The 27,321-nt window shown below is 38.2% G+C and overlaps 1 protein-coding gene across 2 annotated transcripts in view; it reads right to left on the reverse strand.

Annotated features, from left to right (window-relative positions):
• The window catches only part of LOC123864479 (T-box transcription factor TBX20-like), a 59,857-nt gene that overhangs the window by 10,983 nt on the left and 21,553 nt on the right, over positions 1–27,321 (reverse strand). For both annotated transcript variants that reach the window (XM_045904967.1, XM_045904959.1), the window contains exons 3-4: positions 5,705–5,978; positions 4,790–4,954 (exon numbers count right to left, since the gene is read on the reverse strand). In XM_045904967.1, coding sequence (XP_045760923.1) covers positions 4,790–4,954; positions 5,705–5,978 — 439 coding nt within the window. The remainder of the gene's footprint in view (positions 1–4,789; positions 4,955–5,704; positions 5,979–27,321) is intronic.

Here is a 27,321-nt window from a genome sequence, read left to right on the forward strand (position 1 = left end):
AAAAATAACTCATTTGAGTTTGCAGATTGTTGAATAAACCCCTATAGATTACTCATTTATGATATTATCAAGAATTTATTAATAATGGTAGTACGTTGACAAATATAAAAGGATCGTATTCAATAAGAATGAATCGATTATTTGGAAAGAAAAAGAAGAGCGGGGGAGAAGTAAGCGGTGCGGGGGAGGGACACTCGTGACACCTGACCGCAGCCATTTTGGCCCGTGAAATATGTTTATTTGTCATGGTGCCCTTTGTTATTGAAATTGTGTTTGCCTTTACTCCTTCTTTATATTGTTCGACTATGTCTGGTTAGAACTCGTTTGTGGATGCTCAATGTGAGAATAGTCGTGGATTGAACATTTTAGAATATTGATTGTTGATACTGAGAAATGAGAAATAAATTTCAATTAAGTAGCTATTGAGCGTGTTTACGCGTACACGTAAGTCTGATAGGGCAGTTATTTCCGTGATTATCATCTCAAGACGCGCTCGAAGGTATGACTAACGGAAATAGTGTCATAATTTCTCTAATCGGCGTATTGTACGTTCTACCTCGTGCTACCTATTAGTATGGTATTTGCGTCAAGATTAAAACGCATTAAATATAATAAATTGAGAATTTACGAAGCGTATTATGGCTTAGTTTGGACAAGCGTTGATTAAGCAAACGTTTGCTGATGTAACTTAAGATGGCCACTACTTCAATTAATATCAGTTGTATGTAAATACTAGCTGTATTAAGTACCTACCTAACTGAAACATAACGCACATAGCTTTGAAAAGTTAGAGATGCGTGCCCGGAATCAAACCCCAAATCCTCCGACCTAAAGGCTGACGTCTCATCCATAATAAATGGTATAAGTATAATATTGAAAATTCTAATAGGATAAAATATCACCGCTTGTACAGATACATTGTATATTAATCGATTCAAAATATAACATCTTAGTGGTGCTTTATCATAGGGGACGCTGATATGAGACGAGATAAGATCGTTCAAAGGAAAAAAAAGTGAAATGTATTTTTTTTTGCCACGGCGTGAGACTACGCGTCGCCGAGGCGCGCCGCGGGGTGGTTTCCCGGGAAATCGAACCTGCTTCAATATTTAACGTTTTACACCCACCACTCCGTTGTTCGTTTTGTGAACAAGCCTTTGTCCTGGTGTCCACCTCGGGGTGAGGTGACAATGTTTGTAAGAGTTTACGTCTCTACGATACACAATGCGTTTTTTAATAGCCGATGACTAGTGAATTTGTTATGATCGATTGCCTTCGGGAGAAAAAATCTCGCGGATGGCAACCTGCCGTGACGGATCGACGATTTGAAACATGTTTATCCGGAAAACTTGACTTTTGTTCCTAAACTACCCGATTATACTTCCTTAAAAACTTTTGAAATTAGGGTCAATTTCTGTAGCTCTAAATGTAGGCCAACCATGCGCTATTTTTTATTTAATTTTTATCATTTTTAACTGACTTCCAAAAAGGCGGAGGGTCTTCTATGCACCTACCTACTTATCGGTCTGTACACCGATTTCTTCGAGGTTTCTGGATCCATTGGTCAATTTATTTTTGAGCCAATAAATTGTTTTCTATTTTCACTCTAGTTCACTAAATGATCCCAAAAAATCATACTCTGTATAATATGAGAGAAAAATAACTGTAAGCTTTTCCTTTTATTATTCTGATAGCAATCACTGTCATCATCATGATCAACCCATTGCCGGGCCACTACTGAGAACAGGTCTCATATCAGAATGAGAAAGCTAATAGCAGTAATAGACCGAAAATACACATCACAGATTGATCACGTAAAACGACCAAACACTCTATCAACTTTTTTTGTCAAAATTAAACCTATGTGGGCACAAGACATATGGAGCGGCGCAGGTGCAAACAAGCTAAGTGTGCTCTTATTGTTGTAAGGGATTGGGTTATCAGTGACACTATCTGGTTCGACAAATGTTCGGGCTGTCAGAATTGTGACGTCAGCCAAATCGGTGCGCCCGCGCCGCCCGCCTTGTCGTGATCCAGGCCCGATACCACTTTGAACGTTCTGAGGTAGTGACTTTGGATTATTTATTTTGGGCTACATGACCTTGCTTCGTGTTTATTTTTCTCAAATTTTCATAATTAATCTATCGCCAGTCCAATACTGAGCAAGGGGTCCTCTCAGAATACCACAGTCATGAAAAGTCAGTCCACCATGCTGGCCAAGTGCAGATTGGCAGACTTCACACACTTTTGAGAACATTATGGAAGAATCTCAGATATACCTACAGGTTTCCTCTTGATGTTTATTGTTCACCGTCAAATCATGTGATATTTCATCAGAAAAGTTAGAGGTGCATAACCGGAATCGAAATCCCGATCCCAGCTCAAATAGAATGCCCACGTCTTAACCTGTCCTTTTGTAGTTTATCCTGCATAAAAAATCGTTGAAAGTGAATTTTAATTTGGAACTAATTCAAAATCATTCTAAATCATTCTTTAATTATTTCAGCCTTCAAGAATCCAACTTCTCAAATGGGGAATATATTTTTTGTCAAAACTATGAGAAACTACAAAAGTATATTAAATTAATATTCTCTCGTTGCGTACTTAATCATTTCTATTCAGGACCGATCCATTCGTATAGTTCTATCATTAGGCGTTAGCTGTAAATCTCGTGGCGCGTTAGAATCAATGGATATCAATAATACGGCTCCGGGGAGCCATTCGTGTTGCGAATCGCATAGGCGTGGCCGTTTACTATAGCACATTGACGCTCTATGCACTACCAAATCAACAACATAAAATGATTGTGACAAATACGAGTATGTATAAACGTACAAGTTACAAGACGTAAAAATTGTAAGTACCTACCTACATTTTTATTGTCAGGGGGAAATCTTTTTACGTTACCCGATCTCTTTGGAGAGAGATCGGGATTCATAACAGTGGGGTTTTAGTCTATGGATGGAAATGTCTGAAGTAAACGTTTATTTATTTATTTATTTAGTGGGTAGGTACCTAACATAGGTGCACAGTAAACCCACTCGGTGGCCATCCTCAGCGTAGGTATATTAAGAGGCTCCGGGAACTCTAAAGAACGAGCGCCGATGCTTTTCTTGCGCGACGCCCATTTTGCTCATCCTGGAGGTTGTACTCCCCTGGCCCCATACAGCTTACATGTAGGCATAACAGCTTGTGCCACAGAAAAGTTGCCATATTCCCAGCTAATAGGTATAGCAGCGGGCTAACTTAGAAAAAACATGGCAGTTTTAATACTTAGCTCCCGCTCCTTGTCTAACTATGTATAAGTATAATTTTTAAAGTCTTTCTATACGGAAGTCGTTTTTCTGAAAGCCACAAACCAACACTTACTAAATTAAAGTCGTCTTACTAACGCTTTCATCAAATCTAAAATAACCTAGTCTGATTCCACCTCACTAAATCGTATTACGTGTAATAATTTACGAATTGTCCAAACTCGTCTCCGAATCCACATTTTAAGATGCACGAAACGAAACATCCAATTAACGAACGAATGAAGATTTATGTACCGCGTTGTCGATATAAAGTAACGCTTCCTTTATGAACCTCAAAACGTCCTAATTACTACACGGAGGAACAAAACGAGCAGCCGTGACGCCCAAACGCTCTTGTGACAGGGAATTAATTGCTCGTGGCGACACATGCAGCGTGCGGACACGGGTGGGCTTACGCGCGGAGCGGAGAGCGGGAACGCTTGTGACCGTGTCTACACTCCGCTGCCTCTTGTATTAACATTTTCGACACTCCGCTCGTGTGTATAGACGCCTTTATAGTGAGGCAGTTTCGGAAGCTAGAGGTGTTTAATTAGTACAATGGTCTCTTGGTGGTACGGTTTAGGACGACGGACTAGTGGTCAAGACGTGGCGACGTCAAACCACTAGACTAGGAGAATAGGCTAGAAGACCGACTGGTTGGAGTCCCGGGCACGCACCTTTAACTTTTCGTGGCTATGTTTTAAGCAATTAAATGTCACTTGCTTTAACGGTGAAGGAAAACATCGTGAGGAAACCTGCATATCTGAGAGTTCCCCATAGCGTTCTCAAAGGTACGTGAAGTCTGCCAAGTCACAGTGGGCCAACGTGGCAGACTATGGCCTAAACCCCTTATCACTCTGAGACGAGTCCCGTGCTCAGTAGGTAGTTGGCCAAGATGGGTTGATCATAGTGATGTTCGTGTTTATAAATACTTTTATGGTTAGGTTAGGCATTTTCGTTATTGATTGGTGGATAATGCTAAAGGTGTATGGTTACTTGGTGGTACGGTTTTTAAGGTAAAATGCCTTATAATATTAGCCTTGATAAAGTCCCGCATTAAAAAAATTACCCAGACCTAACCCAATTTAGAAAAGAAAACTAGATAGCAAAAGACATTAGCAACAATAGCCGATTGTACAATCCAGCCACGCTAAATTTAGCTCGGTGAAAACTTTAATCATCAGCACGGCGCGCTCGTCACCCGCACGGCGCGTCCATCGTCGGCGTCGCCCGCGGTGGCCGCTTGATACTCAAAAAATTATGTGCCACCTCCCTTTGTTCAGGCTGGACATACCTTTCAGCGAGATGCAATTAGTGTGCCAGAAATAGAACACGTCGATAGTCGGCCGACAACGCACCGCGATTTCAAACGTTTGGCTCCTCTGATCTATTTTAGATATCGAATGATATCTAACTGGTGATGCCAAATAAAATGGTAGACATCTTATTTATGTGTTCGCACATTTCATTTCAACTATGTAGCATAATGTACTTACAAGTTGATTCTGGTAGGCTGTCACTGCGGTGAACACGCACTCCGGGAAGATGAATGTTTTGAATTCCTCTTGCTCGAGATCGGTGATGGGCGCGTTGATTGCACCTTCCCGTCGCAAGACCAGGTGGATACGTGGCTGGTATTTGTGCATTGAGTTCAGCACCAACTATGGAAATAAAATTATTACTCTATTAGTGCATAATAATGTTAATGACAATAAAATTATTGTACTTGACGTTCGCTTGCAGTTTCTCTACGTAAACAAACAGAAATGAGTAAGTAGAAGAACCAGAGTAACCGATATTGACGAAGTGGCAATGGGCAGGGCACATAGTTCGATGAACCGATAGATGTTAAGGTCCAAATATGCTGGAATGACGACCTCACACCAGAAAGCGCAATTTTGATAGACCTCCACTCGGTGGACAGACGAGATCAAACGAGTCGCAGGGAGTCGCTGAATTCAGGCGGCGCAAGACCGTGGCGTGTGGATTTGTGGAAGACCAAGAGTCTGTGTCTAGCAGTGCACGTCTATCAGTTGATTACGAAACCCAATCGGACGTAACTATGCCTTCCCACAAAAAAGCTTATTTTTAGGGATAGGTAGATGAGTCTGTATCTTTATGTAGGTATGGATTCAGGCAGCGCAAGACCATGGCGTGTGGAAGTTCCCGCAAAAGATTTATGTTCAGCAGTGGACATCTATTTGTTGTTAATGACGATGATGATGAAATGATTCTGAAGTGAAAATTATGTTAATGATAAAATTACTTTTTGGCTACATAAAACTGCTATACCTATACCTTCCAGGTTAGCCCGCTTCCATCTTAGACTGCATTATCCACCAGGTGAGATTGCAGTCAGGGGCTAACTTGTATCTGAATTAAAAAAAAATTAAAAAAAGATAATAAAATACCTGTCCATTTTTGTCCATTTCGTTATTTGTGAGCTTGACCTTCTCGAATGAGACGACTTGCTTGCGCAACTGGTCGCCGGAGAAGGGTGAGTCAGGGTGTGGGTATAGTCTTGCAGGCGCCGGTGGATCAGCCTTGCCTGCGACCAGCCATGAGGACCGGTGATAGGCGTAGCGGTACCGCTTGCCGTCTACTGGTACCACGTCCAGGAGTACTGCGTACCGCGCCTCCGCTCGACACCCCGCGAAGGACACTCGAACCGTCGGGAACATGCGTCTGTATATCAAAATAATCATTGTTTTGTTTTCTAGAATACTTGTTCTCTCAACATATCATGTATGATGTAAACATCGATATGGTTAAGAATTACTAATAAAACTTTAGGTATTAGCTCAAACTAAAATCAGTAAGGTGTAAAATATATGGGCATTATTGCTTCTTTTAAAACATTTTTATTTGGTGATATGAGGGTTTTCACGGAAAGTGTATCTTTGATTGTAAGAGTGAACCTATGATTGTAAGAGTGAAATTTCGCTTTAAGTGAAATGTAGCAAACGAACGTTAATGGAGAGGAAATCTGCATGCTGGAGAAGTCAAGTCGAATTATAAATAATTTTTATATTTATATCAATATACAAATCATTGCTTTACATGCCACAGCTCCAAATCGTACCTCAGTCAAATCGTCAGTCAAACGCAAGTTTTGTGTATTTTTTTCTTCTTTATCGACTTCCATGTTCTTTTGTTATGTTAAAGCGTGCATTTTCACATTAGCGCAATTATTCGAAAATTACTTGCTTGAGTTGGAATAATTATAGCTCGCTCGGTCCGGCACCAATCGACTTTTGCTCATTAGTGTTTATATGTTATCGCAAATTATCGCAACTAATTAGACTTACCCTTTATAAATTGCATCTCTGCCCGTACCTTTAAGAGTTTTACTTTATATTGAACTAGCGACCCACCCCGGCTTCGCACGGGTGGACATTTATTTTTTCTATTTTCCGGGATAAAATATAGCCTATACGGATTCGGAAGAATCCCTCTAAGTAATGGTAAAAGAAATTTTGAAATCGGTCCAGTAGTTTCTGAGCCTATTCCATACAAACATACAAAAATACAAAGGTTTCCTCTTTATAATATTAGTATAGACTAGACGATAGCTGCGACTACGTGGATTTGTATTTAAAAAAAATTCGGGGAATTCTTTGATTTTCTGGGACCAAAAGTAGCATGTAACCTTCTTCGGGATGCAGGCTATTTCTGTAGCAAATTTCGTTAAAATCGATCACACGGATGAGCCCCGAAAAGCTAGCAAACAGACAGACAGACAGTATAATATTACGAATAGTATGAAGAAGAATACTTAGGTATTTACGTTGCGAGATTTTGTTGGTTTATTTTTGTCATGTCAGTTGATTGGTTGTAGGAGATAGAAAAGTGTTTTACTTCCCTTCGCCCTAGCGGTGTCAGCAATAATAAATATTTAGAATAAAAAAACAATAAAATGTACCAATGCTCTGAGCCAATAAAGTTTAAAATACCCTAACAATTTTCTTAAACCACAAACAAAACCATATCTTGCAAGGTGCTACACTTTATACGACTATGACTCTTAAGTCTCACTGTAGCTCCCCTTCCCCTTCTTAACGGAGACATTCTTTAATGTCTCCCGTTGCAGAAAGATGAATGGGCAGGCATTTTTATATAGGTGTGTGTTTTTGTTTACTCTTACTGAAATTGCTTGTGGTTGGTTGAAGTAATGGGTCTTATTACCCTATTCTTTCTCATTGCGGTTTCCTGCTATCATTTTTTCACTCAAATAGGAGGGAGTTTCAAAACACTCAACGATCTCAACTAAGTTCTAAGTAACTAATGAGAAACAGAGCTTCAAAATAGAAATGTTAAAGAAACCGATCAAAGATAATAAACTCGTTGTACAAAGAAAGGAGTGTCACAAAAAGTGGTGTCGGTAGCGGGCGCGTGTAACACTATCTTCGAATCGACATAAAATGGTAGTCATTGAGGCGTCGAGAACGGAAACAACAAATCTTTGCCGTAAGCTGAGAAGCACCGTATAGCGGTCTCTCACTTTTTGTTAGCATTATGTACCCGTTGAGACGACCAAAACGCAATTGATAATTTGCTATATGACGATGAAGGCAACTTGTGACCCGAATACAACATGACTATAAGTTAACTTTGAATACGCGACCACCCAAGCTTATACCGCACTATTAGCAATCATTGTTGTATATTCCACAATACAATTTTGATTGGAAAAGATTTTCTATTGGTATCTTTCCATTTCGCGGTCATAGCATTAGCAGTAAATGCTGAATGCACAATAAAAGCCAGCCGTCCGCGTCGTTAGCACCGTGCGTTCTAATGATTTTACGTAGAAGATCGGGAGAGAACCAAAATAAGAGTTAATAAGATTTATGCACGTTAAGACCTATTTCTCACTTATTCGTCAACCGATCTATTGAGAAGTATTAATAATATCGAAAAATATCTTCGGCCTGTTAATTATTATCAGCGTAGGTCCAATTATTCTATCATAATATCGCTATCTCAAGGCACTACGCATCATAAACGGGATAGATAGAAGATTGCTAGATTTAATTAAACTAATGTTTACTGCTACTGTGTGAACGGGATGTCTGAGAATAATAAAAGATCCCTGATTGTTGCTACTTATATCTTTTACTGCATAAATTATTTAACTGGCCGCACTACATCTCATTCAAGAATATTAAATAAATTTTAAAACAATTTGATAATATAATTGTAATCATAACGATTCTTATTAGAAACTTATTTAATAAGCAAATTGTAAATATAACTTTTGCAAATGGTTCGTGGGCATCGATTTGTGAAAAAAAAAATTGCGGTACCTACACGACTGTGTGGAGCGTGTATGAAGCGTGTGTGGAGAATGTGTGGGGCGTTTGTGGAGTGTCTGTAGAGAATATTAGGGCCTGTGTGGAGTGCGTGTCTGGCGTGTGGGGGACGTGTGTGGTGCGTGTGTGGTTCGTGTGTGGTGCGTGTAAGATGTATGTGTGGTGTGTATGGGTGCGTGACTGGTGCGTACGAGGTGCGTGTATGGATCATGTGTCAAGCGCGTCTGGTGCGTGCGTGGTGTGTGTGGAGCGTGTGCGGTACATCTGTGGAGCGTGTGTGGTGCGGGTGTAAAGCGTGTGTGGAGCATGTGTGGTGAACGTGTGGTGCGCATGTGGCGCGTGTGAGTTGTGTTTTTGGAGCGTGTGTTGTGCATGTGTGATGCATGTGCGTTGATACTGACGTGATTTATACTGTTAGCATATTTAGCATTTTTGCTACGCATCCGCTATAGTAGACGTTACTAACATTTTTTGTAAATTCTTATGTATAGAAAAATGTGTAGGTTTTGCGGTTACAGTCATGTGCGATCTCCTTTAGGTATCTAGCGCATGTTTGCATACGGGCAATTGCAAGCGTGCGTTAATGGCGACACTCCTCGCACACTGATATATATTGCTCCAATGATATATGGCCACCGACGTCGTCCATCATTCTACCACCCAAAAGTTAGCGGGAAAGCGAGTGCCAGCAAAAGGACCACGAGACGTACACCAGTTTTAATGAGCAGACACCGAAGACAGAAATAAGGGGTGACCGTTTTACAGCGCGCCTCGTTATTGTTATGACATTGTTAAAGTGAATGCCTATGGGCTGGATTAAGATGCAGCCATGACGTATCTACCTAATTATGGGAGCATATTTTATTAGAAAACCAATGCATTAGGTAGCCGCATTTGTAACTAGTGCGTAATTTTTTTTATTACTTAGTTCTTTCTTTTAACCTTTAGATTATTATTATAATAATGTATTAGATTGTGTCCGCAACTTTGTAAATTCCGTCGGAACTCTTTAACTTTTCGGGATGAAAAGTTAAAGAGTCTATGTCATTTCCTGAAATGAATATCTCTGAACCTTTCGTCAAAATCCGTTATATGAATGGGCGGTGAAAAGGTAACAAACAGACAGACACACTTTTGCATTTAGATATCAGTATCTATTATTTTAATATATATACTTAGTAATATATTATTTTAGTCAAACTACAATGCTTGGAAAATACCGAAGACATCTAAGTAAGTACAGAAGAATAGGCAAAAGTGACAAAACCGGCGTTTGATAATAATAAGAGCAAGCCATTGGTAATAATTTTTGTCGAGAAAAGAAACGCTAACCTCTATAAATGGCTATTCCTAATAAAAGGAATATGACAAGGATTCATGGCCGAGAGCCGTGCAATAGCGCGTTGAGGATATGCATCAAGCCGTCGCGCGCGCAGGGAAACAATGATTGACGAGTTTGCACCTCGGCCTCGCAAGCCCGCCTCTAATTAAGACGATATGCGCCAAGAACTGCTATAATTTCACGAGCTATTATTGCTTCACTAACATTGCAGTGTGAAGCAACTCTTCACAAAATGAAATCAATTTTGAGTTGATTTTTATTTAAACCTGGGCAGTTATTAGGTAAATGTAACAAAAGTAGGATCTACCACAGCGGTGATAGATCTAGACTAGAGTTTAAGACGTCGCGTTGCGTCGGCCTTCTACTTGGGAGATCAGGTGTTCCATCCCGGGCAAGCAACTTTCAGAGTTATTTTTATTTATTTTATTTTTAGTTTTAGGATTAAGTATAGGTAGGAGGTTATGGGAGTTATGTGCATTTTAAACAATGCTTACGGCAAAGGAAGTTCCTGAGGAAACCTGCATGCCTGAGAGTTCTCCAAATTGTTTACAAAGGTGTGTGAAATCGGCGTACCCGCTCTTGGCCAGCGTGGTAGACTATGGTCAAATTCTTTCTACACTGAATTGAGAATCTCCTCTTTTTTGGAAGTTGGCTAAAAAGAAAATTCCATCACGCGATCTTTTGTAGGTAACAGCTAGTTCCCATCCCATCATAATCCCATAAATATTAAAGATTTTGTTTCTAATGGTGACCAAATTTCAGAGCTCTAAGGCAGTCAAACGTTAACATTAGCGCAATGTTATCACATCATGATACCCGACAGCCAATCAGCGCGCGTCTAATTATACAGGAAAGCGCTTTATTATTAGCAATTATACGCCGCCGCCATATTGCCGCCGATTTCATTTACTCCATTCGTTGATTAGCGACAGATGGCGCGTGTTTTGCTCATTAGCACACTTGAGGCTTTGAGTGTGAATATGGCGACTCAACCCGTCTGGAAACATCATCGTGCGCTGTGACAAAAATTCTGCACAAAGTGGTCCCTCACCGGTCTACACACCGACACAAAATAATTTGTCGCTACAATGCGCAATACTTTGAAAAGTAAGGAACATTAACTTTCACTGAAATGGACATTTAATACATGTACGCTGGAAAAGATGTGCCATACAAAGTGACAGTTATTTTTTATGCCGATTCGAAGTGCCCCATCAAACATACCGAGAGTCAAAGTTTGATAGTTTGTGTTAAATGGTCTTCATGAAGATTAACATTTAGTTTCGAGTAAGCTCAGATGATGGTCACTGTTGTTATCAGCGCCAAAATGGTGAAGATCAAGTTGGTATTAATAGAGGTTGGTAGAGGTCAGTGTTAGCGGTGTTTTACATCAGACAATGTTTAACAGTTGCGAAAAGAGTCTCTTTTCCAAAATGAAACAACAACAAATTTAAACACTATGTTAAACGTAAAACCCCGTTTTATAGTCACGCCGAAAAGATTCAGGCATAATATGTACATCGATCTAAACGTTATTCTTTGAGTTTAAATTATTTATTTTCGCATTTTCAAAATGGCCACTTGATCAATTTTCCCAGCATGAATGGGCTGTTGCGGTAAGCTGGTGTCGTTCTATAGGACGGTCACGTCGCGCGTCGGTCTACGATCTAAGGCAATATAATCAGCAATAATAATAATCGTTTGATATAATTTTGTATGTTAATTATTATACCTTATAGTTCTAACTTCTATCGTAGTTAACTTTAATTGTACTGATGAAAATATTAACATTTACTTGCTATTTATTTAAATTGAGAGATTTTAATCTGTACCTACACATAATAGTGAGCTAATCGTAGAAGTCATTAGTTGTAAGTCTTTGCCGACTTCAAGAAGTGTACCGAATGTTATGTTATGGCGAGTTTATTTTGTAGGATCCAACCTTACCTAAAGGGTTCGATTCTGGGCACACACCCGTAACTTTTCGGAATGAAGTACTTAGGTGCGTTTTAAGCAATTAAAATATCTCTTGTTCAAGGGTAAAGATAAACATCGCTAGGATATCTGCACACCTGAGACTTATCCATAATGTTCTTAGAAGTGTGTGTAATCTACCAACCCGCACTCGGCCAAAGTCTCCGATAACCATGTTGAAGGGTTGCCAGCAAAACATACATTAAAAAAATCAAACCCTTCCAATCTGACAGAAGACCCGTGCTCAGTAGTGAGCTAGAGATGAGATGATGATGATGAGAACCTAACATCAAACCTGAGACCAATGCACGCAAGAATAAGTACCTACCTTGGATTGTGTAGTCTAAAACAGTCTAGTGTGTTACAGAATTGCGAAAAAAAAACCGAACTATTTTTATGCGGGCTAGTTCTTAAGGTGCATGAGACGGGTCTCCCCGCAAAATTCAAATTTAATTTGGTTTCTCGCAATTTGTAAACTAATACGACAAAGTAGGCTTATGGCACTTTAATTGCGCCAATGCCAGTATCATCTTCACTGGTTTATATAAAATCTTTACTTGAAAGGGTCCAGTTTAAGAAATTAATTATAGTATCGACTAATTTGTGAGTAACTCATGTCAAACTCATTATTTTGACTAATTTCTTAAACTGAACACTTTCAAGTAAAGACTTTTATGTAATCCTGTGAAGATGATACTGCCACTGTCGGAATTAGAATGCCATAAGCCTACTTTGTCGTATTAATTTACGAATTCCGAAAAACCAAATTAAATTTGAATTTCGCGGGCAGACCCGTCTCATGGACCTTAATGAACACGCGGCATCTAGGTGTTCAAATTCCGTGGCTAACACCGAGCCGTAGCCCGCAGTTATGTTGTAGCAAATGTGCACCGTTGTGCAACAAACACGCTCTATTTTAACTGACGCTGCAAAACTTGTGAAGTACACCCAGGGGCGTGCAGGTCATAGAGACATAAAAGCAGGGCTTATCCAAGTTGAAAAAGCTCTATGCTATAATATGCCTGCCAGTAAAAAGACAACTACTTAACTATCCTGGGCTCAAATTGTTTACACGCCACTGGTACACTCATGCTTGTAGTCCATACCTATCTGCAACTTTTTAAGATGAATGAGAATTAAATGATGCTCGCGATTTAATCCGGGTGGATTTAGATTTTTCAAAAACCCTGCGAACTCTTTGATTTTCCGCGATAAAAAATAGCCTATTGTCACTCTTCAGCTCTTCATAAGAAAAAATCCGCTCCTTGGTCGTTGAACTTCGAGATGATCGAGGTCCTAAATTGAAAAGATTATACGCCTCCAATCACCACATCAACATTAGCTCAAATGGCGCTAATAGCTACGTAGCTAGTTGCTGAATATTGAATACCGAGTGACAACAATCCTCGCTGGTGGCCGATGAATATTTCATATCAATAATGGTCCACTTAAGGCTAATTTTATGGTCACAGGTATATCATGTCTAACGGTGATCATACCTTCCGTAATCTATGGAAATTATACTTAGGTACCTACCTACATAGTAGTATACTACATAGACATACGAGTTACTGCAGCAGGTAGGTTTATGCATATTATTGATTTAATTTTGATATTAATTGATCGACGGTGAAGAAAAACATCGCGAGGAAACTTTTATGCCTGAGAAGTGAGAGTTCTTCATAGTTTACTCAAAGGTGAGACCTTTGAGTGGGTCGATGGGGTGAGATGATGTTGATGATGATTGGTGGTTTTGACAAAATCACTAGCTAGTTAATTTAGTTTTCAAATAATATTGCTACCTTTAATAATGAAACATATGCAACAAATAAACTGATTAGATAACATCGAGGTGATTCATAAGTTACCTATTCCGTATTTCTTTAAGAAATTATATTGACGATACCCAAATAACTCACTGCAAGATGATGATTGCCACTATCTAGGTAAATAGTGTTTTCAAGATATAGGTACATAATAAACAACATAATAATTAATAATCATAAACATAATTTTCAAAATATGTTAGCTAAGTAGGTACGTGAATAGTTTATTAAAATAATTGTGGCCAATTTGAACCTTGTGTAAATAAAAGCTGACAAGTAGGTAGGTAGGCAAGATAGAGAATTGCAAAAATCCAACAGCGCCTAAATACAATTAATAAATAAATGCTTCCTAAGTAGTTTTTATTAATAATCACAATAACAAGGTGTTAAAAAATCACCAACAAAGTACAGCGCTATTTCTTATCAACAGAGTAATCAATGCTACAACTTAACTTGTAAGTGGTCCGTGACAGGCTCGGTAGTTATCTCGGATCTCTCCGAGATACGATCTGTGCGATTGACAAAATCGTGCGAGTGTCGAAAATTGAAGCTTGTAACTGGACCTCCCAGTGGCTGAGAGCCGCATTACAAAATCACTTGGCTTACCAACGATTTTCAGGGTTCCGTACCCCAAAAGAAAAAAAGGAACCCTTTTAAGATCACTTTGTTGTCTGTCTGTCTGTCGGTCTGATCTAGAGTCATGAAATTTGGCAGGTAGGTAGGTATTATACTTAGCACAATTGAAGGAAAAAATCCGAATGTGTTTACACCACAAAAAAAAATGTGTTCACGGAAAAATTAATTTACTAAATCCGTACATGGCGTAGTCCGTCATTAACTTGCAGTGTTCTACATAAAGGTGTTAGGTATACCTTGTACGATGGTGCGGCACCCTTCGACTCGCACTTAACTGGTTTTAAGGGTTCCGTACCTCAAAAGGAAAAATGGAACCCTTATTTTTTAGGAAGGGAAATGTATAAACAGTGGTTCATAATCTGAATTTATATAATCGTATAAGAAGGCTTTATAGACTACAGGCCCATGTTTAAAAATGGGTGGGTCATATGAACCACCAGGTGACGTATACAGGACGATATAAGAGCATAAAATAATAAGTTTCAGCACTATGCCGTCACTTGTAAGCTGTCCAACAGAGTGCTGGTGAGAATTGAAAAGTGCAGGTAGAGTGAGTACATTTTGGTCATATATTTTTGTACGGCATTTTTACCATCGATAGATCCATGAAAAATAATAAGAAAGCGCGCAGTGCCGTAAAAAAATGGTGCGCCACAAAGTCAGTAAATGTTTTGATTTTCTGACAATTTCCGGGGTAAAGGAGAATGATCATACACGGGCCACGATTGTGTCAGAAGATAATTATTTTCATAATTTATGTTTTATTTTATAATTCAGTTTTAATTCTGTACGGCACTAGTTTCATACTGTTTCAATACAGCCTCTAATCCATTATTCCGCAACGCCGTACAAAAATCATGCGACAAGGGGAAAAAATTGAGGGTAGCAACCCCCTCTCTTTCCGTGGTCCGGGGGGTGATTTGAAACAACATAAAATTAATTTATTTTGAAAGTGTTTTATGCATAGATAATATTTTTTTACATGCCGTACATTTTCGTTGGTCCAAAGGTTTGTAGGGGATGTGGATATTATATACACACCCGTTCACTTCAGTTAGACGGCATAGTGATTTTATCATATTATCAATTGTTCTCTTCAAAAATATGTTAATGCCGTACAGTATCAGATGGCCATAAAGTACTACACCCTTAAAATGGTAGCGTCATTTTCATCAGCTTAAAAGATATGGTCTGCATTAAAATGTACGGCATAATTTTTTCCTAATTTATTTATCTTAATACTATTTAAAACAAGGGAAAAGCGTAGAAAATTGCTATATTTTATTAATCTATGAATATTTAAACTTTTGCAATAATTTGAAAAATTTCAGTTTTTGTATTTATCTATAATTTTTTTTAGAACAGTTTCTTTTGAACGGCAATACTATATAACAATAGTATTTTACACTATCATGTTAAAAAAAAAGTTGCCGTACAAAGTCAAATGATTTTACAGCTTTAAAAATTAAGTATACCATGAAATTAAGATAATTATTGATACACATTCAAATGAACACTAATTTTTTTACGGCATTATTTTTAATAGTACTTTTGAGTGCTAGATAATGTTTTGGAACCAAAGCCGTACTTTGTCAAATCACCCCCCGGACCACGGAAAGAGAGGGGGTTGCTACCCTCAATTTTTTTCCCCTTGTCGCATGATTTTTGTACGGCGTTGCGGAATAATGGATTAGAGGCTGTATTGAAACAGTATGAAACTAGTGCCGTACAGAATTAAATGACCAAATTTACCCCGGAAATTGTCAGAAAATCAAAACATTTACTGACTTTGTGGCGCACCATTTTTTACGGCACTGCGCGCTTTCTTATTATTTTTCATGGATCTATCGATGGTAAAAATGCCGTACAAAAATATATGACCAAAATGTACTCACTCTACTTTTCAATTCTCACCAGCACTCTGTTGGACAGCTTACAAGTGACGGCATAGTGCTGAATCTTATTATTTTATGCTCTTATATCGTCCTGTATACGTCACCTGGTGGTTCATATGACCCACCCATTTTTAAACATGGGCCTGTAGTCTATTACGCCATAGCCCACCACGCCGCGGCGCCGCGCGCCGCTGGAAAAGTTCGGATTGACAGATTTCACAGTTCACACCCTTCGGGGAATGGTAGGTAAGTATTCCGAAAAAGGGGTAAGTAGATTCTCTGGACGATTCAAAAACACTATATAAAAGTTTATTTCTATAAAATGATTGTTTCTATTTGAGAAAATTATGGAAAGCTCTCAGACCTCTTACAATGTCTCTAAGTAAGTGATATTTAATTGCTTTGTTACGGGTTGCCTTCAATGATGCTACACAAAAAGTTTTCATTTTATTCTCAGGAAATATGAAATCTTCCCAATCCATTAAAACTTGAATCACATGCTTAACTCTGAAGAGTTATACAAATGCGTGCGTAAGTAGGTAGACCGTACGTTCCTTCACGCCCTAACTAAACTACCAATCGACTTGATTTTTGGCATAGAGATAGTTGAAAGGACGGAGAGTAACATCGGCTACTTTTTATCCCGGAAAATCAAAGAGTTCCCCATAGGATTTTTGAATACCTTAATCCACGCGGATGAAGTCGAGGGCATCAGCTAGTGATTTATATTTTGGTTTAATTAGAAGAATTTGTTGATTTGTTACATAACACCTTCTACCCAAAATTAGGTGAGTTCTCGACTCGGACCTCCCAAGAAGACAATATTTCACCCTATGCACCATCCGCCCTGCCCCGCCCCGTCAGCTCATTAAGCAACTAATACACATCAATCTTTCACACATTCCAGCACAGAAAAAACTTTACTGAGTAAGTATAAGTATTGGAAATTTTCATTTTTCGTTAGGTGTTTTCAGGTAATATCTAACCGTGAAAGGAAGATTTCACAAATAATATAGGTATATCCATGCTTAATATTATCGACTAATATTAATTACTGCTTAATATTATAGAAGAAGTATTACTCGCAAGTGGAAACTTAGGTGCATTATAAATTATATTACCTACATAATTACCATTAAGAAAAGATTGAAAATGAAGAAAGTAGCTTTCTGCTGGTGAAAGAATTTTCAAAATCGGTTCAGTAGATCTAGAGATTACTTCCTACAAACAAACTTACAAACCTTACCTCTTTATAATATTAGTAGGTAATAAGGTATAAATTTTTTGCGTGTCTGTCTGTCATCTGCTAGCATTTCAAGGTCCGTCCACTTAATCGATTTTGAAGAGGTACAGAGATAACTTGTATCCCCGGGACAGACATAGTCAGTTCGCCCGGGATTTTTAAAAACGATCTATGCGGCGCGGATGCAGTCACAATGCCTAATTTATTTTTGATTCTGCTTCTGAGCCGGCAGTAGAATCTGAGCCTAGAATAAGCACCAAAAACATTAGACCCCTTTTTTGGCAGTTGTGTATAAACACCCAAAACATTGCTTAGCTTTGAATGTATCGTAGGGGTAGGTACCTCATTAGTTGTACTCTCCAGACCAGTTGTGAAACCAAGAACTGCAGATTCTTGCTTTCGCCTAAGTTTGGGCTCTACGTACTTACCTACAGTTACCTACGTAGGTATGTGCATGTACAGCGATATGCAAGCACTATACATGTGTAATGTTCTTATTATAGTCTGGATCACTGCATATGACATGCGGTCATTTGTCATCTCGTCACTCACACGTCGGCGCCGTTACGCCCTTCTCTGTAATCGCAACGAAACGCAAAACATCAAGTCAGATATTACGTATACTTTAGTTTTCCTTAGGTTACTTAAAAGGTAAGCAAGTAGCTTTCTGCTGAAATGCGTAATGGATCGTTTTTGGGGTTTTTTTTTTTATGCAGGTAACTGTGTCCAATCGTGCTTTTATTTCTTGGCGGATTTAGATTAATTATACATCCAAGTTTTTTTTTATTGAGATTCCCTAAATTTTGCATAAGTAGGTAGTAGGTACCTATTTGCCGATAAATACTCAATGACATATTTAATTCTACTTAGGTTAGGTTGGCTAAATTACATGAAAGCAGGCCTATTACCTACGAAGACGGTATCTACTGGGTCAAATACAAAACTCAAACTAACGTACGCAAGAGTAAAGCCTGTACCTATTAAACACTGAGATAGGACTTTGATAGCTTATGGGTATTAAATATCTTAAAATCTAGTGTAAAAAGCGATAAAATCTCGGACAAGTATATAATGTACACATACAGGTAATTTAACATATTAATAAATAATAATTAACTAATGAACTTAAACGATGCATTCGACAGTGAATCACGGCGTGCTACAGAAGCCGGTGTAAAGTTTCAAACGCATTGGATGCGAGGCGACAAGTCGTGACCGAGTCGCGCGTCAGAGTCGCTTGACGCGTCACACTCATCCATCATGACGCGGCGCCCGTGACGGGAATATGACACTGGAACTTTAACGCTGTAAAGAGAATGAAGTTGCAATAAATCGTTCTCTATCTATCGTTTCTAAGCCTCAAGTGTAAATTGTTTGCGTAGTAACTTGTCAATTCTTTTTTAGGGTTCCGTACCCAAACTTAAGCCTCTATGTCCGTCCGTCTATCTGACAGCCGGCTGTATTTCACGAACCTTAAGAGATAGAGAGTTGAAGTTTTCACAGAGAACCTACGATGTGTTTCTATTAGGGTTCCGTACCTCAAAAGAAAAAAGGTACCCTTATAGGATCACTTTGATGTCTGTCTGTCGTGTCTGTCAAGAAAAACCAATAGGATGCTTCCCATTGACCTAGAATCGTGCAACAGAAGCCGGTGTATAGTTTCAAACGCATCGGATGCGAGGTGTCAAGTCATGACCGACTCGCGCGTCAGAGTCGCTTGTCGTGTCACACTCATCCATCATGACACGGCGCCCGTGACGGGAATATGACACTGGAACTTTAACGCTGTAAAGAGAATGAAGTTGCAATAAATCGTTCTCTATCTATCGTTTCTAAGCCTCAAGTGTAAATTGTTTGCGTAGTAACTTGTCAATTCTTTTTTAGGGTTCCGTACCCAAACTTAAGCCTCTATGTCCGTCCGTCTATCTGACAGCCGGCTGTATTTCACGAACCTTAAGAGATAGAGAGTTGAAGTTTTCACAGAGAACCTACGATGTGTTTCTATTAGGGTTCCGTACCTCAAAAGAAAAAAGGTACCCTTATAGGATCACTTTGATGTCTGTCTGTCGTGTCTGTCAAGAAAAACCAATAGGATGCTTCCCATTGACCTAGAATCGTGCAACAGAAGCCGGTGTATAGTTTCAAACGCATCGGATGCGAGGTGTCAAGTCATGACCGACTCGCGCGTCAGAGTCGCTTGTCGTGTCACACTCATCCATCATGACACGGCGCCCGTGACGGGAATATGACACTGGAACTTTGACGCTGCAAGAAGAATGAAGTTGCAATAAATCTATCTCTATCTATCGTTTCTAAGCCTCAAGTATAAATTGTTTGCGTAGTAATTTACCAATTCTTTTTTAGGGTTCCATACTCTAACTTAAGCCTCCATGTCCGTCCGTCTATCTGACAGCCGGCCGTATCTCACGAACCTTAGTAGGTAGACAGGTGAAATTTTGACAGAGTACAAAGGATGTATTTCTATTAGGGTTCCGTACCTCAAAAGAGAAAAGGTACCCTTATAGGATCTTTTTGATGTCTGTCTGCCGTATCTGTCAAGAAAAACCTATATGAATATGCAATAAATCTCTAGCTATCGTTTCTAAGCCTCAAGTGTAAATTGCTTGGGTAGTAATTTGCCAACCCCTTTTTAGACTTTTTATTTATTTATTCAGATACAAGTTACTGCAATCTCATCTAAGTGATGAAACTGATGATGCAGTCTAAGATGGAAGGGTTATGGGTTTTTATTAAACCAATACCCCTTTGGTTTCATGGCATCGTACCGGAACGCTATATCGCTTAGCGGCACAGCTTAGCCGGTAGGGTGGTAACTAGCCACGGCCGAAGCGTCCTACCAGATCAGTTCCCGAAGAGTGCCGATGGGACCCTATTACTAAGCCTCCGCTGTCCAACTGTTTGTCTGTCAGCGGGCTATATCTCATGAACCATAATAGGTACAGAGTTGAAATTTTCACAGAGTAATAGTATGCATATATATCGCCGCTTTAGTCTATATTTACATTTAGATACATAGGTACGTAGTATTTTAACACGTTCTGAAAGCCTAACCCCTAACTCAATTTGCAAACAATTATTTTAATAAAAATTCCACTCCGTACACGTAAAAGCCATGTTCACACGAACAGCAAATTATAAGGTTGGAGCGGCGCGCGTAGCAAATAAAACATATCTACAATGCAATACAAAGCCATTACCGCAGCAGATGTTGCATGTAAGTATTTATTACAGGGCGCATAATTAGTGATTTTAAACAAATATTACTTAAGCGTACAATTTTAATTGCGTGGTGAGGCAATGACACAGTGCGCTCTAACCCTTACTTAGCGGCATGGTAATCAAGGTATATTTTGTAATATGACATGGTTTCTTTATTTTTATAATTTAATACAAACTTCATCTTGGACATTGCATGATGTGGACCTAGCCAAAGAAGATGGGGTACCAACTGAGCCCATTCCTACACAGTGTGGCAGCATCGTCAAGATTAACCCGTCGCCGGCCACTACTGAGCACGTGTCTTCTCTCAGAATGACCGACACCACTACGCTTGGATCAAAAGACAGATACATAGATATACTTATGTAATTAAACACTCCCTGTTTGCGTCGGAATAATTTTTAACCCCCGACCCAAAAAGAGTGGTGTTATAAGTTCGACGTGTGTATCTGTGTATCTGTCTGTGGCATCGTAGCTCCTAAAATAATGAAACGATTTAAATTTCGTTTTTTTTGTTAGAAAGGTGGCTTGATCGAGAGTGTTCTTAGCTATAATCCAAGAAAATCGGTTCAGCCGTTTGAAAATTATCAGCTCTTTTCTAGTTACTGTAACCTTCACTTGTCGGGGGTGTAATAAATTTTTAATTTACACTTGTTCGAAAAGAGTAGAAGTATGTAGTGAGAGTAGATAGGTAGGCTGGGTTTCTTGACGGCTTTCCTTAGTAGAATCTGCTTGAGTTATCACGTAAACAGCGTTACAGAAAGCACGAAACAAATTGTCCTGTATGAAATACTGAATTAAATTTTCATTTTGACGAGTTGCAAAATCATACTCATCAATGACTATTGAGACAGTGTTGAAACCTTAAATAATAATAATACATAATCAATTAACTAGATCATATTATTTTCTTTTCAACTATTTGAAAGTTTGTCGTGAAAAAGCTCAAAGGAAATTCCGTAAAATATCTCTACACTTCTGAACCACATACATGTAAGTAGGTACCTACTTGAACAGGAGTCTCTACAAAAAAAAGGAAAGAGATTCCAATCGGAATCTTGAAACAAAACGCTTTGTAAAGCAATGGTGACAGAAGCGACGAAATCGCAGACGATCGGCATCCGCCCAGCACTGTGCGAAATTCCGAAACCTTTTGCTTGTTTTGTGTTGCCTTTACTGCGCCAATGGTGTCACATTGCGTTGCGTATTTTGCATACCTATTTCGGGCGGCGAATAAGCTTATGTTTTGATACGAAAAGTTTTGATACAAGTATTCGACGATAGAGCCAAAGATATAAAAACTCCAGATGAGTAACGCCCATACAATTATTGTATTTTGATGTGAAGGCAAAATTCGTATGTTTGTGCGTGCTATACTCTTAGTGGCACAGACTACATAAATATTGGCGTATTGTTTACCTACATACCTTTTGAACGTGTTTCAAAAAATGGTGGCCAGGGTTGAATAAAGGTTTAGGAAATATTCCAAATTATAATCAATCGTCAGACCCGAAGTGGGATAATGTATTTTGATTTCGAGTAAATTATTAACTGTTTTTCGAAATTACTAATATTAAATATATTATTATTATTGATATAAAATGTAGTGGTTGTCAGAAGAAATGCATTTATGTACTTATTTAAATTTTCATCAAGACCTGTTCAGCGTTTTGGTCCTGGAAAACAGACACTTCAGCATTAATAAATGGGTTTATGACGGTAATAAAAAGATACTTATATCATTCCATTCTTGGAAAATAAGAAGCTTCTTCGTTAATTTTAACAAAGCCGGCAGATTCAGGGATATATCGCTGCATATAATTTACATAGTTGCGCCTGTGTTCAAGAGTCGCACCTGTGTTTTCGTTACTTGGCGCGGAGTTTCGCAAGTCGACACCGATATTGGGAAGTTGGTGATAATATTGCCAAAACTGTCGCCTTTACGGGATGCCGTTTTTGCGTTTCGCTTAAAGTTTTCAAACCGCATGTAAGTATTTACATTCTACAAGGTTATTAAAAAACTACCTGCTATCATTTAGCTATGAATTTATTTAATCAAAAGATAAAATTTACCGTTTTTCATGGAGTTTTCTAGCATATCTCGAATTATTTAGATTGCACGGCAAAAGTCGTACACCACGTAGAAGAATTTAAGAGGGCTCTCTCCGTCACTCGTTTCATACAATCGTAGTTCCAATTTCATTTGAATATTAAGCAACCAAAGTCCATGAAATTTTGCAGACATATTTTAGAAACTAATATCTATCTCTGTGGTTTTCCAGATTTCTGTTAAAATATTCGGTTTCAAAGTTACGCGGTCTTTAAAATTTTCATACAAATCTTGGAGCCCCTGTAATTTTAAAACTACATATTTTTAGAAAAATCTAAAACACCACAGACACAGATATTAGTTTCTAGAATATGTGTGCAAAATTTCATGGACTTTGGTTGCTTAATATTCAAATGAAATTGGAACTACGATTGTATGAAACGAGTGGAAACGAGTGATGGAGAGAGCCCTGTTAAATGTCATTTATTACTGCTAAGATTTTTTGAAGTAAAACGTCTTTATCTGCGTAAGAAAGACTAGCTAAACCGCAGTGAGATTATTTTGTGCAAATTATTACTTTGCGACGGAAATAACTGTAATGTCTTATACTTACCAACCTTACCGATGACTATTGCAGGTTTAGCTATACCTATGTATTTGGTTGGCAAAAGGAAACTGAAAAAAATGTCCACCTAGTAGGAAAGTTTTTTTCTTCTATAGGTACAATGTAATATATAAATAGTTTACTTTTATAGAATTAAATAATAATTATTTGCATCTCACCTGTTGATATGATGAGACAGGAATTTCATGTTGATAAAGGGTCATAAAGGCAAAAGTATCATTAAAGTAAATTAAAATATGCCTGCATTTTCAGCTCTTCCTTACATAGGTTACATTCTCAAGAAAAAAAAAGTTTTTAGTGTTGCTACGTTAACACGTTGTCATTAATTATTATCTAATGATACAAAATTGCTACTAACCGCGGCTTTTGCAGGCGTAACCGGGGCCTGTTAGGTTATAAATAGGTATATTATTAAACTGTGTCGTTTAGGGCTAGCACAATGCGTGCAGTCTATAGTTAGGATGTTTTCGTTTTCCTTGTGACGGCGTGAACTCGCTCTTGTACGGTGAGGCGTAACTTTAAACAAATCGAGAAAGTCTTTTACATACTTATGGATTTTATAGAGGAATGGAATGGTTGTGCAAATGTGTGGGTATAATCTATTTTTTCTTAAATTACTTAAAAGGTAAACTAGTTGCTTCTCGTTGAAATGCGTGGCGGACTATACGTGGCCCATGGGATCTTGTTACCATGAACTATCATTAAAGTCATGCTACGAGAGGACAACTTAACTCCAGAAGGTCAAAAGAACCGGACAAATTAGGTAGGTATATTTTAGAAGTAAAAAGTTGATTGCAATTTACGAAACGGTACCTATACAAAAAATTGCCGTGTGTTGCTGACGTCATTTGATTTTTCAGTATCGACCTACATCTACTGAAAAACGCGTTACATGCAGCCGTCGCGCCATTTGTGTCTGTTGTGTTAATGTGCGATTCGCTTTATTCATAATAGCAATACCTACTTAAATTAGCTAGGTAGGCAAATACAAGTATTTTTTACGCATTCTTACAATCATGTAAAACTTTTGAAACTAATTAACAACAAGAAGAAGGAGGTTCTCAATTCGATGTAGTTTTTATTTTGAAGGCAAGCTTTGTTATTTCTATGGCATAATATATATATATTTTTTTTAATTTAACGCCACAGTTACCTATTATAATTTCATACATATTTTGGCATCTATTTAACATGTCCAGTGGTTAAACAGTCCTCGTTCTGAATGAATTTCAATATTTATCAGCGTCAATATTTCTACTGAAAATGGTGAGTGTAATCCAACAATGAAGTAGCAAGGTCATGACACAATCAACGGTCCTCCATCGCAGGTTGGAGGAGGCTCCACCCTCGCTGACATGTCGCGTTTAACAGCCCCTACGTGCGCCTCCACCACCCCCCACCGACGACATTACCAGCCGCAGACATAGGGCACGTTCCCGCCAGACGTTGATGTACCTACCTACCTACCTACCTACCTACCCGGTAGCGAGGCACCTACGTAACCCGAAGCTTGATGACTAGTGCATTTATACAGGGTTATTTGATACAGATAGAAGAGGTATATATATTCTTCTCTACATAATATAGTATAGTGGCGTGCACAGGGATTAGAACCAGGGTAGGCCTTAGTGAGGCCATTACTGGCTAAAGAATAACGATTATTGAAATATTTCAACTACTGTAACTATTTCTAAGGTAAGCATTGCTTTTACGCCTCTATGAGCTCTACGCCCCTCTTGTACGCTTCCGCTTCTTTATCCTATCCAAATAATCCATACTAATAGCCACAGAAATAAAAATACTTATTGTGCTTTATAAATATTTTTTAAAATAACTCAAAAATTGAAAAACCGACAGAATTCGAATCTCTCTGACCGCTAAGCCACGGTATCGGCAAAGCACGGTATTGTGCTTTATAATAGGTATATCCATACCGTCCAATAGGTACGTCGTATTCTTCATTTACTGAGGGTCCCGCCACTTTCCATTAAAAACATAATGGTCATGGTTTTCTTGGGATTATAAATGTGGTAGGTTATTAAATTTTTCCGCATACAACTCGACTCTTACGTTTTTATTTACATTTTAATGATAGAAATATCCACGATTCATGGCTCTCCAAGAAGACAAAACAAAATGGCTACATTTGCTTACACTTTACAAAAAAGAAATTATCGAAAAATCAGTCGGAATGTTTTAAATGTAAATAGCACGCCTACACATTTAATAAATGAAAACATCATATCTATCGTCGACGTAAAGACGCTACATGTAAAAGAAAATAAAGAGACAAGTTCGTCGCTCAGATAACAAGCATAATAATCATCATATTAGCTTCTAAATCTGCCAACAAGTGCTACAATACCGAGATATTAATGCAACAGAGGTGACGATCGGCGCAGCTTTCCCCGAAGTCCGACATCAAAGGGGTAACTATCTAATTGACGAGATGTACCTAGGTACCTAATAATAACAGACTAACATACAATATACTGCAACATCTCAGTAGGTAGGTACACAGAGAAAAAAACCACTGTCTAGGTATTCCTATACATATGAATTTGCTAATTGAGATTATGGTTCGGTACCTCAAAAGAAAAATACTTTTGGACTCCGTACATACACAAATCACTTTTAAAACAAAATCTCATAAATATGGTACACGTAACAAGCACAAGCTACAATTAACTAAAGCTAGGACTAATTATGGTACCAAAACTATACAGTTTGAGGGAGCGCTACTATATAATGACTTGCCAAAACACATATCGGAGGAAAAATCCTTTCCAAAATTTAAAACCGAGTTAAAAAAGTACTGTCAGACAATAGATTGATAGATAGATAGATATATATTTTAGTTTTGTTAACTTAGGATATAGCATGTTTTGAAATATTATTATTGTATAAAGTCACCGTACCTTTAAAAATTATGTTTTAACTATATTTATATTTAGAATTATTCTCATATAAGTGAACATTGTTCTTCTGAGAAATAAACTCTTTAAACCTAAAAGGAAAAACATCACAAAAAATAAGTTAAAATGTGTTCATAAACTAATAATGCTGTACCTATTCTACTCCCTTTCCAATCTCTCGCACTGCCAAGGGTCACTGGTAGAGATCTCTTATAGAGATCCCTACCAGTCTCTACTACTACTACTAGTAGAGAGTACTGGTAGGGATCTCTATAAGAGATCTCTACCAGTGTCCCTGCTTCCCTGGCCACTTTTTCTTTCTTTTTATTTTTATTTTTAGAACTTTCTGGTACAAAATAAAAATAAATAAATAAATAAAATTCTTATTTTCCATTTTCAAAGTAAGATTTACTACCTATATCAAGTGGGGTATCATATAAAAGGGCTTTACCTGTACATTCTAGAACAGATTTTATTTATTTTTATGCACAATACCTATCTACTTAGTTTGTGATTTATCGTGCAAATGTCCAAAAAAAATACCATTTCTTGCCCCTTATCTTCGAAATTACCAGTTGAAAATCTGAAATAACTATGGGTAATTGAAGTTTTTTATGTCTATTTTACATGCAAAATAAAACTAACGCTCGACTATCATAAAAAAAAGTTTTGCAGTTCGTTAGCAAAAGTGATTCTTACCGTTTACTTACTTCTTTTGTAGTAAGATAGAACCAGAGAACCCTCGGTACGCGAGTCCGACTCGCACTTGGCCGGTTTTTACTATGCATGATTGTCGATAAGCGAGAGTTCATCTCGCTACGAAAAACATATTTATCCCTCGCAACGCATTTTCCTAGTGAAAAGGCAGACTAGAGGTTTCATCATCTCCCTATTAAGTATGCATGTTTCGCTTTTATTTGCGTCTAGCAATCTCTCTAAAAGCAACAGAAGCGTCATTATACGAAAATTG

Source organism: Maniola jurtina, chromosome 1 (assembly GCF_905333055.1).
Source record: "Maniola jurtina chromosome 1, ilManJurt1.1, whole genome shotgun sequence".
Lineage (NCBI taxonomy): Eukaryota > Metazoa > Arthropoda > Insecta > Lepidoptera > Nymphalidae > Maniola > Maniola jurtina.